This window comes from Raphanus sativus, unplaced genomic scaffold, assembly GCF_000801105.2.
Source record: "Raphanus sativus cultivar WK10039 unplaced genomic scaffold, ASM80110v3 Scaffold0603, whole genome shotgun sequence".
Taxonomy (NCBI): domain Eukaryota; kingdom Viridiplantae; phylum Streptophyta; class Magnoliopsida; order Brassicales; family Brassicaceae; genus Raphanus; species Raphanus sativus.
Window position 1 is genome coordinate 1 of NW_026615921.1, and position 17,529 is coordinate 17,529.

The window sequence follows — 17,529 nt, forward strand, 5'->3', positions numbered from 1 at the left end:
ATTACAATAATCAAATAGAACTAGTGAGATAATATTTTTTATTATTGTTAAGAGATTCTAAAGCAATGTCTTCTTCTTATCGGTTCACTTCTTTTTATTTCAAATACAAAATATAAATATACTATTATCATATAATAACGATGCTGTTAAATCCCTTAGATTTGCTGTGGGGGCATTTATCAACAATAGGAGATTAATCCTACTATGGAAAAACCCTTTTAAATGGAAAAACCTTTTTTTTTTTAAAGTTGCAGCGTTCTATATATAATACATTAAATCTCTAACTAAGTTTAAATTTTCAGAAAGGGTTAATTAAGAAATCTAACATGGCAACCACCGAGTCAGGCGGCCGAAACAAAGGTGCCGTCGAGGTTACTCCAAAATATTGCTGCTCTCGCTACTTCATTAGCATTATTATCTTCCTTTTCCCTCTCGCCTATGCAAGTTTTGTAAGATTTATCAACAGCAGAGACCAGTGTTACATAGAGCTATTTGCTCACTCCATCTCCGTCTCAAAAGCCGCAAACGTTTCAACCGCTGATTGGAAAACCGGTTTGATTGCTACGAGTCCAGCCACAGGGTGTAAACTCTCTCTACATACAGTCACGTCACGTTTCCTTCGTGGGGACGAGGTTATCTCCCAGGCATCTCCGTCGTTGGATGGTTTCGGGCGACTTGCTACGTTCGAGAAAACTGATGAGTCGGTTACAGTTGTCGACTTCAGAAACGTGGTGACGCCGGTGGTTAACGGCAGCGTGGTTTGGGATTATCGTGTCGAGAGTATCGTGGGGTTGAAGGCAGAATTTGCACATGGGTTCATGTCGGTGGTTTGCCCCGATATTCCGGTGGAGTTTTCGGCGGATGCGGCCGGGAATGTGTTTGGTTCATTGCTCGGAGGTATGCGACCATGTCAATATTTACTCCGGGATAACATGGATTATGTTTAGATATTAAGTCTCTGGTTCTTGCTTTTATGTTATTATCTTATTTTGTTAAAGATTTGGTTCCTGATTGAGAGCCATGCCTGTATTTTTAGTCATAACTAATATCTCTTTTTATCGTTTTATTTCACTTCGATCTTTATAACCGTCCTTATGTATTAGGAACATAAGAACTCGCCTCACAAATGCTTGATTGATTTAAGTTTCATATACGTAGTGAGAGTTTAATTCTTCCTTTACCAAATGCAATTATACAGTTGTAGAAACCGCTAAGATCAAAATGGTGACGACTAACCTATCAAAACCGTTAAAATCAACATGGTGCACGTGATAGAGAGTACTCTCCAATGTCACGATCTTTGCCCTTCCAAATGTTCAACGTTTCTCTCTAGAAATGTTAGCTCGTACAAGTTTCTTGTTATCTCCTCCACTTCTGGAGTTGAGTTTTTCTTGGTTAGTCTCCGGTTTGCTTATGACGAGCCCGTTATTCACGTCATCACGTGGAAAGTGGCTTGACTTTGTATTAGGTTCGTATACACCAATTTCTACCAATGGAACGATTGAATATAGATTCCAAATAAATTTGTTGATTTCCGATCAGAGTATTTGGATTCGGACATAAAAAGAATCGAAGAATCAAAAGATATGGCTCTTTTGGTGTCAAATCAAAAGAATTTCAATGTTATTGATAGTTACAACAAAGCATGTTTTTGGAGTGTTTTGGAATGTTTAGAATGGATTGGTATGTAACAAATGGATTGTATCTAATAATGTTTTTAGAAAAAAATACATTGATTCACAAGAACTCAGAGCTACAAGAAAAATCTTATAAGACCAATGACAAAGTGGAAGAAAGCTATTAAAACAGTCTATCCTACAAATACTACAAATACGTTAGAAATCATGGTACGATATTGTTGCTTCTAAAAAAAGTTCTTTTCAACAAAATATTAGGTGTAATTTTGTATTCATATAAAATCATACGTTGATTTGATATCAATAAAATTAAAATGTTATACAAGCTTTCATTTTAAAAGGTAACACATGTCCAATATGAACCAAAAATGGAAATGTAGTTTTAGAAAAATTAAAATATGAATCACTTTTTTTGTTTGTTCTTTACTTTATTTCTCGCTACGGAAAACTTTGGACTTCTGAGCTTGGTATATTGGACCAAGAACAAAATTTATGTTTACTTTACTAAAGTATTTACCACTTTTGGATTTGTGTGCTTGGGGTAAATTTCAAAGTCTTGGGGTTCATAAAAAACTGTTTGTCTTTTAATAGTTGAAATTTACATATAATTCACAGAACTAAAAAGAAGAAAAGTTATTTCACCAAAGAAAACTAAATAAAATTTATTAATTTTAAAATATAACATTTTAATTTTGATTTTTTACGAATACAGAGATTTTTTAACTATAATAGGAGATTTATTTCAGAGTTGAATTTTATATATATATTTAACAAAAAAAAACTTTTATGCTCAACAAAATTTACTGTAAATCAAATTCTACAATATTAAAAGGTGACCTTCTCACGAAATCTAATTAAAACTTTCTTTATCCACCTTAAAATAAAATAAATAAAAAGTGGGAGATCGATATTCCAATAATCTCTATATATATCAAATGATAACGTAACATCAATCTCATTGTCTCTCCAAAGTCCAAACCAACAAAAAGAAATATGGCTTACCGAACCAACTTTGATCAAACGCCACCATTCTCCATTGCTCCTCGTCAGTGGTGGTCACGTCCCATGATGACTATCCCGCCATCTACTGAACGTGACTCCAATTGCAAAGAAATGGCGGCTATGTGTGCACCCTTCTGCGGCGGCATATTCACCTTTGTCCTCATTATCTTGATATTATCCTTCATCGACAAAGCTCACCTCCACGCCAAAATCTCCCTCCAGTCCCTCGCAGTCTCCTCCGCCACGTGGCAAGGCGATTTTCTCGTGAAAAAAACCGAGCTCGAGGTATCCTATCTACTACGACGGCGATAGCGCTGCCGTGAGGCTCGGTTCTGAAAAGGCAGCCGTTTTAAACATCACTAGCCAACGTGTCTCTAGGGATCACACTGCTTTCTCGTTGTTTTTCGTTGCTGAGGAGGGGAATCGAAGCGACGTCGTTTCAGGAGATCTGGACATCAAACTCATGGCGAAGCATAAGCCTTATATGGGTTGTGATGAAGCTGGACACTTAAATATACGGTGCCAAAATGTGAATCGAGGCCGTGAGAAGATTATATGTGAATCCTCTTTTACAGATTTGAAGTTGTTGATATTAAGGAGACCACAAGGTTCATGGTCCGGAGGGACAATTGGATATCTCGACTAGCAGTGTTCAAAAAAAATATTAACTATCTATTTAATGATATAATAAAATAATTTTAAAAATTAATAGTTTTATCTATGTATATTTGAGGTTTCTCTTCAGATTATAAATATAAGTTTAAGAATATATCTAAACTTTTGACATTTTAAACCAATTTCATGTGTTTATTTTTGAAAATGTTTTTTAATATTTTTATTTTCAAATTTAGACCATGTTCTCCAGTAAACGGCCCTGTCGACTAGGCATCTAGCTTTTTACCATCTCCTTGTTTTATTTTCTGTTATGAACTATAGGTTTTTTGATCCCAAAAAAAAAAAGAAAAAATTGCCAAAAGAGAACATAAAAACAACTACATTGTCCCTTTGCCATAAATCACTTTTTGGTCTGTTTTGGACGTAGATACCCCTGAATAACTTTAGAAAATCATATCAATTATTTTAACAGTCAGAAAAATATGGAAAAATAATCAAACTGTATATAAACAAGTAACTATCATATGAAAAATAATTTTATAGACTAAATATTATTATATCAAAATATCATACTTTGATCTACGGACAGAAGAAAACTTAATCTACCAACTACGGGCCGTAGATAGTATATTCATTAAATAACTTTGTTATCTACATCTGGTAGAACAATTATATCTACCAATGTACACTTCTCTACCATCGTAGAAACAATCGGCTGCCAGTAAATACATTTCTACCACGGTAGATTTGTTCAGCTTCCATTTCCCTTATTTCTGGATTTCGGTTGATTTCATTAACTATGTTTTCTGATATATCTACTAATGTTTGATTGGCATTTTCTACCAAAGTACTATATTCTACCGTGGGCGGGTTATGCAGCCTACTGTTTTATCTACTGTCTACGGCCGTAGAAGGTATATTCTACCAAGTGCGAAATGTATATTTTCCTAAAATATCTCTAAAATCTGTTGAGAATATATTTTAAATAAATATTTGCCTTATTTTTCGTGTTTCCTAAGTTGGTTTTTTTTAAAAAAACGTGTTCTCTTCTTCATCCTCATCGATCTCTTTTTTTCTTTGGAAACCATCAAATTTTTTTGAATTTCTTGGTGAAGAAGATGCATATTTATGGTTCTTGTGGGATGTGGAAGTTTGATCCCCAAAAAGGGTGGGGATTTGATGTTGATATGAAAAAACGAGGCAGAGTACTAGTTTTGGAATTGACAAGTTCCTTTGAAGATCTAAGGGTTATGGTTTTCAAGGATTTTGGAATTGACGAAAACGATGTCGAGCTTGAGTTAAGCTACCTACCTATGGAGTTAATCGGCACCATCGACTGTCCCCCAGTTATCATTGAGAATGATAGCCAAGTCAAAAATTTTCTTACATATGTACGTGGAAAACCTTCGACAAGGTTGTGTGTGTCTACTTCGCTTATGCATGGGAACAACGACAGCATTGGCGTTGATAAGGAGGAATCTAACTCGCCATTCAGAGAGGTCGGTGAAGCTTCCTCGGTTTCAGCTAGAGATGAGAGTGGTAGTTCATCTGATTGTAACGCGAACGGCTCAGAAGAAGATGATCATCTCGCCATACGTGGAAAAGAAGATGATAGGGGGAAAAGTGTTCGATTTTCTTTGATCGATGTTGTGAAGAAGGGTGAAACGTTTCAAAACAAGTCGATGTTGAAAGCAGCGTTGGAAATGTCAGCTACGAAGCATAACTTCGATTACAAAGTTGTTAAATCGGACAGAAAACTTTGGTACATTCGATGCATTGACAACCATTGCAACTGGAGTGTTCGTGCTGAAGGGTTATCAGGCTCCACATATTTCATCATCAAAAAATATGTGGCGGATCATACATGTGCTGCGTCGAGTATGAATAATGGTGGTCGGATACCTTCTGCAAAAACTATTGGCAGTATAATAATGCATAGATATGATGGTGTGAAAGAAGGTCCGAAGACTAATGATATCATACAGATTATGAGAATGGATCATGGATGCGAGATATCTAAGTCGTTAGCATGGGATGCTCGTGAATTTGCAATTCATGTGGTTCGAGGTATTCCGGAGCAGAGTTTTGGAAAAATTCCGAAATATTTGTACATGCTGAGGGAAGCTAATCCAGGAACACAGACGTTTTATGAAACTGATGTTGATGGTAAATTCCGATTTCTATTCCTTTCGTTTGGGCAATCAATACGAGGTTTTCACACATCCATGCGGAAAGTTCTTGTTGTTGATGGGACATTTTTGAAGAGCAAGTACAAAGGAGTATTACTTGTTGCTACAGCTTTAGATGGAAACTCTAACTTGTATCCTATTGCATTTGCGGTTGTTGACTCAGAAAATGATCGATCATGGGATTGGTTTCTGAGACATCTAAAGCTTGTTGTTGCGGACGAGCGTTCTCTAGCTTTTGTGTCAGACAGAAATGGCTCACTTTGCAAAGCAATTCAGAATGTGTATCCTCTTTCTCAACATGGAATTTGCATTCACCATTTGTTGAATAATGTGGTCACACATTACAGAGGCAAGGGACTGGTCGGATTGATTGCAAAAGCTTCCAAAGCTTATAGAGTCGTTGATTACGAGAAGCTATTCCATGCCGTGTGCAATATAAGTCCAGCTATTGGAAAATATTTAACAGATGCAGAAGTTGGAAAGTGGGCTCGCTGTCAGTTTCCAGGATACAGGTACGACATGAGGACGACAAATCCAGCTGAATCAATAAACTCTGCTTTGCGCACACCAAGAGAGTATCCAGTGATTCCTTTGTTGGATAGCATCAGAGAAATGCTGACCCGTTGGTTCTTCGAACGTCGGACTTTAAGCAGGAAGCACACTAAACCATTAACTATTGCTATCGAAAAAAAGATAGATAGGCGGATTAGAAAGGGTAGAACGTTTCTTGTCCAGCCGGTTAACGAGCATCGTTTTTTGGTTCTTGGAGATACAATTGACTGCCTGGTTGATTTGGACAGAAGAACTTGCTCGTGTGGGAAATACGACCTGATAAAACTTCCATGTCGACACGCTATCAAGGCTGGTTTAACGGTTGGCCGAACCCCATCCTCACTGACGGATGACATGTACACTACTTCCACATGGAGAACAGCTTATCAAGAGACTATCAATCCAATAGGTGTTCCTGAGGATAGTTGGGTTGTTCCAGATGATGTTCAAAATGCTGCTGTGCTACCTCCTGAATCAAGAAGAGGAGCAGGAAGGAGAAGAAAACGCAGATACGAGACCGTTGAAGACAAACTCCGTTCATCGCAAGCAACACAAGGAAAAAAGAAGCGCAAATGCAGTCGATGTGGCGAAGAGAATCATAACAGGGCTACATGTGACAGAGCTATTTAGCCGGTTTCGATTACCTGATATACTGGTTTTTCTTTGTTTCACTCTGCTATGGAGTTTGTTATGGAGTTTTTTGATTTTCTTGTTTTTTCTGATGGTTTCGGTTACTTGATACACATGTTTTTCTTTGTTTCACTCTGCTATGGAGTTTGTTAAGGAGTTTTTTTTTATTTTTTTGGTTTTGAGTTCTGCAATTGTTACAGGTTTTGACAACAAAGAAATCAAAGGTAACCGAAGTTGTTTATAACCAGCTAACACTTGTAAAGAAGAAACCAAAGAGTGTATATAACTCGATCAATGGAGATGACAAACACCATAATGAAACTGTTAATAACCAGCCAATACTGCAAAGTCAAGCAATTTTGAAAACAACAAAGGTTCTTAAGAGACAACAAAGGTTTTTAAGATAAGCAACCGATCACTACAACTTCTCAGACATAAAGAGAAGTCCATATCCCTATAATTGCTACTGCAACTACCATACCCACCGTCGCAATTTTTAGCTTCTCTTTCATCTCCTTTTCAACTCTAGCAATCTCCAAATTCACCTTCTCTTTGAGCTTTTGCGACATCTCTAGTTCAAGTCTAGCAATCTCAGACTTCACATTTGTCATAACCTTTTCTTCAAAGTTTGAAAGCCCTTGAGCAACTCTCTCATGTTTCGCATCTACCCTTTGTATCTCGTCAAGCAAAGCTTCATCGATCCATTTAAATAGATGGTTCTCAGATTTTCTCTACCACAAATGAAAACAAAATTCGATGAGAATCTACTATGGTTTAATCTGCACAATTGAAATCAAAACATGGACTCACATCTTTTGCAATTTCACATCGGTAGAATCGTCGATATCGATTCTCCGCCGTCGATGAACCAAAACTTGTTATGCCCTCTCCACACCAACATCTTCTAGGCACACCATGAGTGGAGATTCGGGGAAACCGAGAAGAAGAAGTTGACGAACTAGTCATTGATATGCCGTTTCTAGATTCGCAGAGAAAGAACCCTAATCCCCTTTTCTGTCGCCTTTCGTTTCTTATATTTCCTCAAATGAACTCAAATCACGCGTTTGGGGGGGGCTGTGGATCCGGGTTACGGGTCGGATATTAAGAATTGTCGGGTGGGTCCTTGTTGATTAGAAATGGTTTTGGTTATACACTAAAAACACCTAAATCGACTTGTAAAATAGCACTCTAATACACTAAATCGAAATCATGAAAATATTTTTTTTTTCAAAATGAAATCACGAAACTATAAGAAAACACTAATTTGTATAACTGAAAGTGTAAACTAAATATTACACTAACCACTAAATTTGTCATGTGACATACAAATTAGTATAAGTGAGTGTAATACTATACTCTAAACTAACATGTATTTCGATTTGAAGAAACTATAACTTAATAAACAATAAACATAATTTCTAAAACAATATAATTGAATTGATAAATATAAAATTGTAATTAATTTGCTTTTTATTTGATTTAGGGTATATGGTTTGAACTTTATACCTTATACCCTAAATAAATATTGTTATTATGAACTCAAATAAATTGATAGGGTACAAACCTTATACCCTATACCCTAAATAAATATTGTTATTATGAACTCAATTAAATTGATAGGGTACAAACCTTATACCCTATACCCTAAATAAATATTTGTTATTATGAACTCAAAATAAATGGACTCTAATACCCTAAAATAAATGAGACCATTTTCATAACAATACTCATGAACTCTAATATACAGTAGTGTATGAATTAAAATGATAAACCAACAAAATGATCAAAGACAACAATCATAAACTCAATCGAGGTCAACAGTTTTCCCAGGAGCACGCTTTGGAGGCTTAAATGTGGACATCCGAAACTGTAAGACTTCATCATTTGCTGCTTCCCAAAGATCGTACACTATCTTGTGTCGGGCTTCTTGGATGTTCTCATCATTCACCAAAGAGAGATCCAAGCCTAGTAGATGGCATTCTATAAACTTCAACGAGTAAGCACCACAATCATTACCACTCATGTTTACGCATCTCATCGGGACATATGAAACAGTATACTGTTTAACATTGAAATCTTTCTTCTTATCTGAAGACTGGACAGCCTTGACGATTCGTGGAATGAGGACGGCGAATGCTTCCACGGCCTTGGTGTTCTTCTTACCCCCACAATCGAAGACATCTATTGTCCGGTTCACAAGATTGACGCATATAGAGATCCAGTGGGCTTGGTTAATACAAATAGGGATGTAGAGACGATCGATATCAACGTACCATACTGATCCCCTGCTTCCATGATATGGAAGGTCGCCTCTTCCATACTCTAGAAAACTCTCGTCGAGTTTGTACCCTTTCCTGTTTCCGTCAAACTTGCCGTAGGCCGTGATGATCTGATTACTAAACAAGCAGTTCAAAAAAGCAACTCGGTCTGGCTTCCATCGACGCAATGAGGTTCTTTCCCGAAACAAATACATCATGGCGTCCATGTCCTGAAAAAGAGAAAACAATTTTTTTAAGAATGAGAAGCAACCACACAATTCATTGTACAAAATAAATGAGCTAAACTCACATGGTTCTTCAACCATTGATTAGGGCCCATTATACGCGAAACTAACTCTGCATCAAATTTAGATGGCCCAATCTGAAGTACTCTGTAAAGAGAAAGCATTAGTATAAACGGTAGATTTGAGAAAACGAAGTCAAACAATAGAAATATTACTTACGTGGGATTCATTGTCCATTCCATTAGTTTGGCCCATTTGTCTTCTCGAACAAACACCAATTCATAGTCGCTGTCTTTGCAACGGACTTCTGGATCATCAATATCACTCAAGAATGGTCGCTTCGAGATCTCTGGCCGGAAAGAAGTCATAGGCGTAGTGAAAGCACAAGGTTCTTCGAACTGCTTATCTTGAGATGGATCAAAACCATCAACATTTGACTCTTGGGTAAGGTTGCCCATCGTCTTCTGTAAATGCTCTTGGGTCCCTAAATTGGCATCTAAGGTGCCAAATAAGCTGCCAAACACATCAGACAAGTCTGTATCCTGGTTATAAAACACAAAACATGACATTAATAATTTTAAAACATATATATTACACCACAAAATACAATAATATTACACACATGATCCAAAACATCATCATTACATCAATATTGCACCCAGCAAAGACAACATCATCCTTACAAATATATTACAAACCGCAAGAACATCAACCGAGGACATGAAAAAAGAAGAGCAACCGAGCACATGAAAAAAGAGCAACCGCAGACATGATTCAAAGAAGAGTAACCGAAGACATGAAAAATCTCTACTTCTTGTTTACCTTTGTCTGAGACCTTGTCTTCGCAGCATTTGCAGGACCACCACTGCGAAAAGGAGCAGAAGCTCGACTGCCAGTAGGACCAGTAGCTCGAGTACGAGAAGGAGCATATGCTCGACTGCCAGAAGGAGCTTCACCACGAGTAGAAACCGAAGTATGAGCTTCAGTAGAAGCCGGAATAGGAGCAGGAGTATAAACCGGAGCAGTATTAGAAACCGGAACAGTAGCCGCAGCAGGAGTGTTAGCCGGAGCACCACCCTGATTCTGAGATGAAAGGAGCTTCTCCTCTAATTTGGCAAACCGGTCATCAATCATGTCGCGTACCTCGAGCCCCAAGGCAGTGAAAGAAGACTTGAACATAACCTGGATATAAGACTTCATTTCCTCTTCAAGATCTCTGTACTTCTCGGTTGATCTTTGCAAAAGCAACCTCTTCTTCCTTGACTCGGCACCAGTATCCTGATATTTCTTCTTTCTCTTCCTTGGAGCAGACACAGGGGTGATTTCTGTTTCTTCTTCTACTCCAGTCTCACTTGTTTCTCCAGCCTCCTCTTTATCTGAACCATCTTCATCAGAACTGTCCACAAATGGCTCTACAATTTCCTTGAAACCCCACTCATGCTTACTCCAATCATATTTCTTTTCGATCATCTCCATCATCAGATCGACTCTTTCATCCTTCATCTCAGAAGCTCGTTTAAACTCCTCACCTAAAACGACATTGTAATTTCCAGTGGAAGATAAATATGGAAACACATCTCCCTACAAAACATAAAAAAATTAACAAAGATTAGCACAAACAATAAGAAACTATAAATCAAATCAGATATATTTAAAGAACTTACAGTGGATCCAAAAGTAGACTCTAAGCTAGTAATATCATCATAGGAAACCTTGGCAGAGCCTTTCCAGTTCCTGCATCTCATGCTAGTCACGCCTTGTTGGAGTTTCTGACCCAAAAGCGACCCAATGTCTGGAATAGCCTCCATCAACCAAATCTGAAGTGCATAAGAGAACCCATCTAAAACATAGCTGTTCTGAGTCTTCACTTTATCCCTAGCTTCGATAATAGAAGTCACCAGCATATCAAAGGAGTGAAGACCCCATGGATATTTCCTCATCTTCTCAAAATCCATCACCAGCTTGATGTACTTGTGTGGGATGGCAACCCTCTCATCCTTCGCCATAATTATACCACAGATCACACACAAATACACCATCCTCAGCCTATCTACACGAGACCATGTATTACAATTCTTCAGATGCACCTTCCTGATTTCCTCTAAGGAAATTTTTCCTTTTCTCCTTAGCAACTTTGCCCAAAACCCTTTATCATATTTCCAATTATCAATATCCAAGTCAGGCTCGTCGTCTTCATACTTCAGACCAGTGATCGCATAGAACTCTTGCATTGAAAATCTGAGAGGCCTCCTAGCATAATGGAACCACAGCTCATGAAGCTTCGAGGTCAGAAGCTGCTTACAAACAAACGTGTGGATCACTCTCCCCGAATACTGAAGCTGGTGAACATAAATGTCCATAACCTGAGCAAATAGCGGATCAGCTAACACATCCTTGTAGTCGGCTTGAATGTACTTCTCCACCTCCTTAAGTATGGAAGTTCGACAAGTGTTGTTAATCTTCTCCACTTGTGTTTCACTTCCCTCTTTGAATAGACACTGAGGCAACGGATCCAACATCATACCTGTGAACAATGAAACAAATACAATCACCACAGGCTCAATTCATGCTAGAATAATTCATCACTCTGACATCTTAGTCAAAACAAAACAAAGATAAGTGTTCAAAAACGAGACCAAATACCATTCATATATCATTCTCACTAAACAAAACAACACGATTGTATAGCATTGAGATAACAACTCAACTCGGTAACCACAAAAACCACTCAAATCAAATAGAAAAACAAAGGCAAAACATCTTTATAAGCCTTACACCAAACATGAAACAGAAACTAAATAGTTTACAAGCTTTTCAGATGTTAAACCGAAGCAAAATGCCCTCTCCATTTACATCAATGTCACAAAAAGACACAACATAAACTGTATATAAGTCATGAGACCAACTCGTTGACCACAAAAAAATCAAAGTAAGCTACTTTCATATCCTAGATAGCTAAATCATTCGTACAAACTAAATAACGAAACCTATTACACTCAAATCGTGATTAAGAACACTGAAGTGAAAGAGAGAAAGACATGCAACGAATCCCAAGTCCTAGACCAAACCCGAAAATCGCTTATAATAAGACATGAGTGAGAAATCAAAATCAAGAGGAAGAAGCTAGAGAGTTCCGACGAGTTACCTGAGAGCAAGACCGCGAAGTGGGTTTGGTGTAGGAGAGCGTTGGTTTATGAAGAAAACCACGGCGGAGTCGAAGAGGGGAGAACGAACACCGGAGCCGGCGAAGAGAAGCAGCGTCGAGATGTATAGCTCCTAATTTGTCTCCGATTTGCTCTCTAGAGTAGAACGAAGGAGAGGGATTTTTTAGGGTTCTAAGGAACTCAATTTGGGGAAAAATAGAGTCGATCCCGTGAAACACCTTCTCTTATCTTTTTTTTTTTTTAATCAATTAATTAATCAATTACGAAAAATATTAAAAATATATAATTATGTTTATAATAGGGGGTTAATGGGGTTTATACAAAAAATTATGGCATTGGGACAACTTTATGTTCAATATATGGTATAAGGACAATGTAGTAGATTATTTGTTCCATATTTCCAATTTTCCCAAAAAAAAACTATATAGGTTTTTGTTTTATTTCTTCTCTTTCCCCTAATTATATTTATGTGAGACAATTCATCATAATAATGCTAGAATAGAAGGTAAAACTTAGGTAGTGCACCCATAACAATCCAGATTCGATGCCTTCATATTTTTTTTCTTTTATTATCAATGGGTGCACCCAGTTCACAGAGACTCTAGATTCGCCCCTGTTCCAGAAGATGTCATTACAGTTGCAGCCTTAATCATTATTACAGTATTACTAGATACAAAGGGATTACATCATTAAGAAAACACAAAGGTATCTAAGTCGTTATCGGAAATGAGTAAATACTATAGACAAACCCCTCAAAAGAGGGAGATATAGACCTAGCTAAAGGGAGTCTAACAATCACCAAATAAATTAAAACAAGGAGGAGAATAAGCGACATGCGGGACTAAGCCAAATGAAAACTCATTTTAAGTTTCTTGACAACTTTTTTTATTAATGTTCAAATATATATAACACAAATAAATATTAAGTTTTAGTTTAAAGGAAAGACAAACCTTCACAACTTGTCAAGTGGCTATATAGAACCAGTTCTAAATAATTTATAGTGGAAATTCAAAATAATAATGTATATAGTGAAAATTCATTTGAGAAATTGCTTTTTATTTATTTTTAACAATTTTCTTTTCTTAGTTAGTTAGTTTTGCAGATCTTCCCATTGGAAATACTTCAAGTGTCTAACACTTGCTTTGTCAAAAAAAAAACTAGATCTACATTGAAAGTCTTTGTTTATAAGTGGTGAGAATTTAAATCTATTTTAACCAGATAACTATTGATATAAGTAATTGATTATATATATTTATTAATTGTTTAGAGATATATTTACTTATATAAATGATTAAAGTAGATAAACAAGAACAATTTTCTTTAGATCAATTATATTAGTTTCTTTGATATAATACTAAAACATTTATTGTAGTTTATAAATGATTAAAGTAGATATGAAATTTTTTATTGTAGATTTAAGTTATTTATGAAAATTATCATCTTTAAAGATAAACTTGAAAATAAAATCATCAAATTTGGGTTAAAATTATAACATCTTCGATATTTGGCCATCTTTGTCAACAATTTCTAACTAAATAACTCTAATTATAATAACAAAATTAAAAAACAGAAAAGGAGAAACAATAAATAGAAGAGAATACCATTTTATAGTTGAAATTCTCTTTTATCGTTAAGAGATTCTAGAACAAATTGTCTTCGTCCTACTTTAAAATCTTAACTAGATTATGACCCGCCCTTTTCAAGGGCGGATATATTTTTGATTTACTTTTTTATGAAAAAAAATAATTTTTATATTTGACTTTGTTTTGTAATCATATTTATGTTTGATATTAAAATAGTTCCTTAAATAAATAAAATACATAGTTGAATATAACATTTATCAATAAGGATCCGACTGATTCAAATACAGCGGTTGCGGATGCGGGAGTTTGCGGATGCGGGTGATTGCGGTTTCAAGCGTTATTTAGCGTTTTGTATGACTGGCACAACGTTTGGAAATTGATGTATTTGCGAGATATTTTTGATTGGTTGATTATGAGATATTGCAGCGGTTTAATAATAAATTATCAATATAAACATATTATAACATTATAAATTATAAAACATACTATTGTAATACAATATAATAGTTATTAATATAATATGATAATAATAGTATTATGTTTATTTTTTTAACTTTTAATTAGTTGAAATTTATAATTTTAATAATTTTTTGAAGATTTATGTTAAAACTTTTAAAAGAATATTTTTCTTCGTTTTATATGTTTATATATTTATATATGTATGTATATTTTTTTAAAATTCTAATGAATAGCTAGTTTAAAGTGTTTATAAAACAAATTATGATATTGTTTGTGAATTTAAAATAATATATAAAATGTGTAAATATTTTTATTATTATATTTTCATTTGAATATCACCAACTTTTTTAAACTGAATATCAAGTATCTATACTATTAAAACTGAAATATCTTTGAAAATTGTATAGAAACATGGATAACAATATAAAAAAGAATATAAAATTGTTTAGAAACATGTATAGCAATATATTAAAAAGTAACTGATTTATGTTATTAAGAAAAATTGGAAGTTCATTATATTATGAGAAACTATATATTTCAGTCAGCTTTAAAATTTACGAAAATGTCTCAATCTAAATATCTAAAAATATATTTTGTCTAAAATAGTCATACAAAAAATTTAAACTTTATATACATATTTCAAATCAAAATAATAATCTAAATTGATTTATATTAAAAACAATTATTAAAAATATACATATATTCAAAAAATGATTTTACTAAAATATTTTCCAATAGCTATTATAAAAAATGTTTTCAATATATATATGAAAAATATAATACAAAACTCAGTTTCAAACACCAACTCAAATTAGGTTTTGATATTTCATATGAAGTTTTTAAAATGTAACTTATGTAACTATCTATATGATGATACATATAAAATATTATTAATTATATGATACATATAATAGTGTCATGAAAATTAATTATAACACATTTTTAAAAGATACATCGGTAGGGATACATGGATCAAATGGATCAAAAGTATAGTTTATAATATATTATAAGTTTGTAGATGGTCCATAAACAATAAAAATTTGGTGTTTATGGATAAGTCCAGTATAATGTATAATGAGAACTTGATTAAATCAAGAAAGATATTTGAACCCAAACCAAAGGGACATTTAATATGACGCTCGGTTAGTTTTATGTGATAATTTCGGTTATGTTTAAGTAGTTTCAGTGCATTTATAAGTAGCGTGTATTATTAATTCTAGTATTATTCTAACAACTCTGAAAGTGTCCAAAACAATTTCTATTAGTAGATAAAAAATAAGACTCTAAATTAATAGATTAGATTATAAAATCAAGATATACTACTATGAAAAAACCTTAATTAAATAAAAAGCGGGTTTTCTATATATACACATATATTCTACATTTTCACAAAGTGTTAACATGACAACTTATAGAGAGCAAGCTTCAACCACCGTTTCAGGCGGTCCTGACGATAAAACCTTGGAGGTTACTCCAGAACATTGCTGCTCTTGCTACTTCTCTACCGTTATTTTCGTTTTCCTCCTCGCTATCGTCCTTACAGGTTTGGATAATTTTTTCCGCGACAAAACTACTTGTTACGCAGAGCTCTTTGCTCACTCCGTCTCCGTCTCCGTCTCAAACGTCACAAACGTTTCAACCGCTGATTGGAGAACAGTTTTTATTGCCAAGAGTCCAGTCACCAGGTGTAAACTCTCTCTACACAGTCACGTCGCGTCTCCTTCGAAGCGACGAGGTTCTCTCCCACGTATCTCCGTCGCTGGATGACTTCGAGCGACCTGTTACGTCAGAGAAAACTGATGAGCCGGTTTCAACTGTCGACTTCAAAAACGTAGTGACGCCGGTTGTTAACGGCAGCGTGGTTTGAGACTATCGTGTGGAGAGTGTCGTTGGGTTGAAGGCGGAATTCGCACATGGGTACTTGACGGTGGTTTGCCACGATATCCCGGTGAAGTATACGGCGGATGCAGTGGGGAACGTGGTTGGTTCGTTGCTTGGAAGTATGCGACGATGTGGATATTCACTCCGGGATAACTTGAATCCTGTTTAGATATTGAGATCTCTCCCATCTTTGATATATAGTATTTACTAGTTCATGGCTTTAAGTTAATTTGTTTTCTTATTTGTATTTTCAGTTTCATATTTAAAATGTTTTTAGTCGTGGTTAATTAAATAATATGGGATTAAACATGTAAGTAGTCAGATTTTGATATAGTTTTTTCATGCAAAAATTTGGAACCAAATCCGTCAATCTGACCAATATTAGGATCATTTCTACGTAACCAAGTGAAACATTGGCCGATTAACTAATACCAATGGTATAGATGAGTCTGGTCAGTCCATCAGTCCATCAACACTAAAATACTATTTTTCCGGTGCCTTCGATGCTGAAGATTTGAATCTAACTGACATTGTTTCCCAGTTATGATGAAGCTTACGAAGCTGGAGATATTGATATAAAATGTCAAATTGTGACTTAGAAGCCATGAGAACAAATGAGAAGATTAAATGGTATTCTTGCATTACACATTTAAATATATTTTTAATAACTCAAATAAACTTCTAGTTTCCTAATCTTCATGTTTTTCTTTTCCAATTTGTCTATGGGGTTCTTTTGTTTGTTCTTCTTCCATGGATAAATTAAAATAAGCTTCTAGTTTCCTAAATACCTGAAATTATATCAAGCTTTATAAGTCTTAGTGTCTCTTTTGCTTACTCATACGTGAGCTTCTGTGTTTGAAAATTCGAAGCAGCCAAATGAGATTTGAGTGTCTGAATTCATATAACAACTGTTCCATAGACTCAGTTGGTTGTCTTAGTGGTTCAAATCCACATAAGTAATACCATGTTCATCTCTACCAATGCCAAAAATTACATGAGTTGGATTCTAAGGAGGATACATGCTTTTATGGTTTTCAGTTCCTAGGGCTTACCGGTTTGATTATGTAATAACTGGTTCGACATTTCTCCATAACCAATAAAAGATTACTCTTAAACCAAACCAAAATTAGTACACTAATCAAAGAAACCAGTAAATACTCCCTTTAACAAGAAAACAGTATGTAAATACTGTATCAACTGTTGTATTATCCTGCTAGGCTGTTACATATGTGTGCTTGAATATTGTTCAGAGAAATGTAAATGCTTGACAGATAATCGCTCACGCTTAACGCGTGTAACGGATGTGAAAGTTTT

The 17,529-nt window shown here is 35.1% G+C and overlaps 5 protein-coding genes across 5 annotated transcripts; 3 read left to right on the forward strand and 2 right to left on the reverse strand.

Annotated features, from left to right (window-relative positions):
- Positions 1–326: 326 nt before the first annotated feature.
- LOC130502606 (uncharacterized) lies at positions 327–947 on the forward strand. Its single transcript, XM_056997351.1, has one exon. It carries the CDS (start codon positions 327–329, stop codon positions 945–947), a length of 621 nt encoding a protein of 206 aa, XP_056853331.1.
- A 1,683-nt stretch (positions 948–2,630) lies between these two features.
- LOC108845556 (uncharacterized) lies at positions 2,631–3,285 on the forward strand. The gene is made up of 2 exons (XM_018618748.1): positions 2,631–2,924; positions 3,058–3,285. Exons 1-2 carry the CDS (start codon positions 2,631–2,633, stop codon positions 3,283–3,285), a joined length of 522 nt encoding a protein of 173 aa, XP_018474250.1.
- Positions 3,286–4,372: 1,087 nt separating this feature from the next.
- Positions 4,373–6,625, forward strand: LOC130502607 (uncharacterized). The gene has a single exon (XM_056997352.1). The coding sequence runs from the start codon at positions 4,373–4,375 to the stop codon at positions 6,623–6,625; it is 2,253 nt and encodes a 750-aa protein (XP_056853332.1).
- Positions 6,626–7,053: 428 nt separating this feature from the next.
- On the reverse strand, positions 7,054–7,591 carry LOC130502608 (uncharacterized protein At4g04775-like). Its single transcript, XM_056997353.1, has 2 exons — positions 7,436–7,591; positions 7,054–7,356 (listed from the first exon to the last, which is right to left on the reverse strand). The coding sequence occupies exons 1-2, from the start codon at positions 7,589–7,591 to the stop codon at positions 7,054–7,056; spliced, it is 459 nt and encodes a 152-aa protein (XP_056853333.1).
- Positions 7,592–10,080: 2,489 nt separating this feature from the next.
- LOC108829715 (uncharacterized) lies at positions 10,081–11,488 on the reverse strand. Its single transcript, XM_056997354.1, has 3 exons — positions 10,793–11,488; positions 10,249–10,709; positions 10,081–10,108 (listed from the first exon to the last, which is right to left on the reverse strand). Exons 1-3 carry the CDS (start codon positions 11,486–11,488, stop codon positions 10,081–10,083), a joined length of 1,185 nt encoding a protein of 394 aa, XP_056853334.1.
- Positions 11,489–17,529: the final 6,041 nt, after the last annotated feature.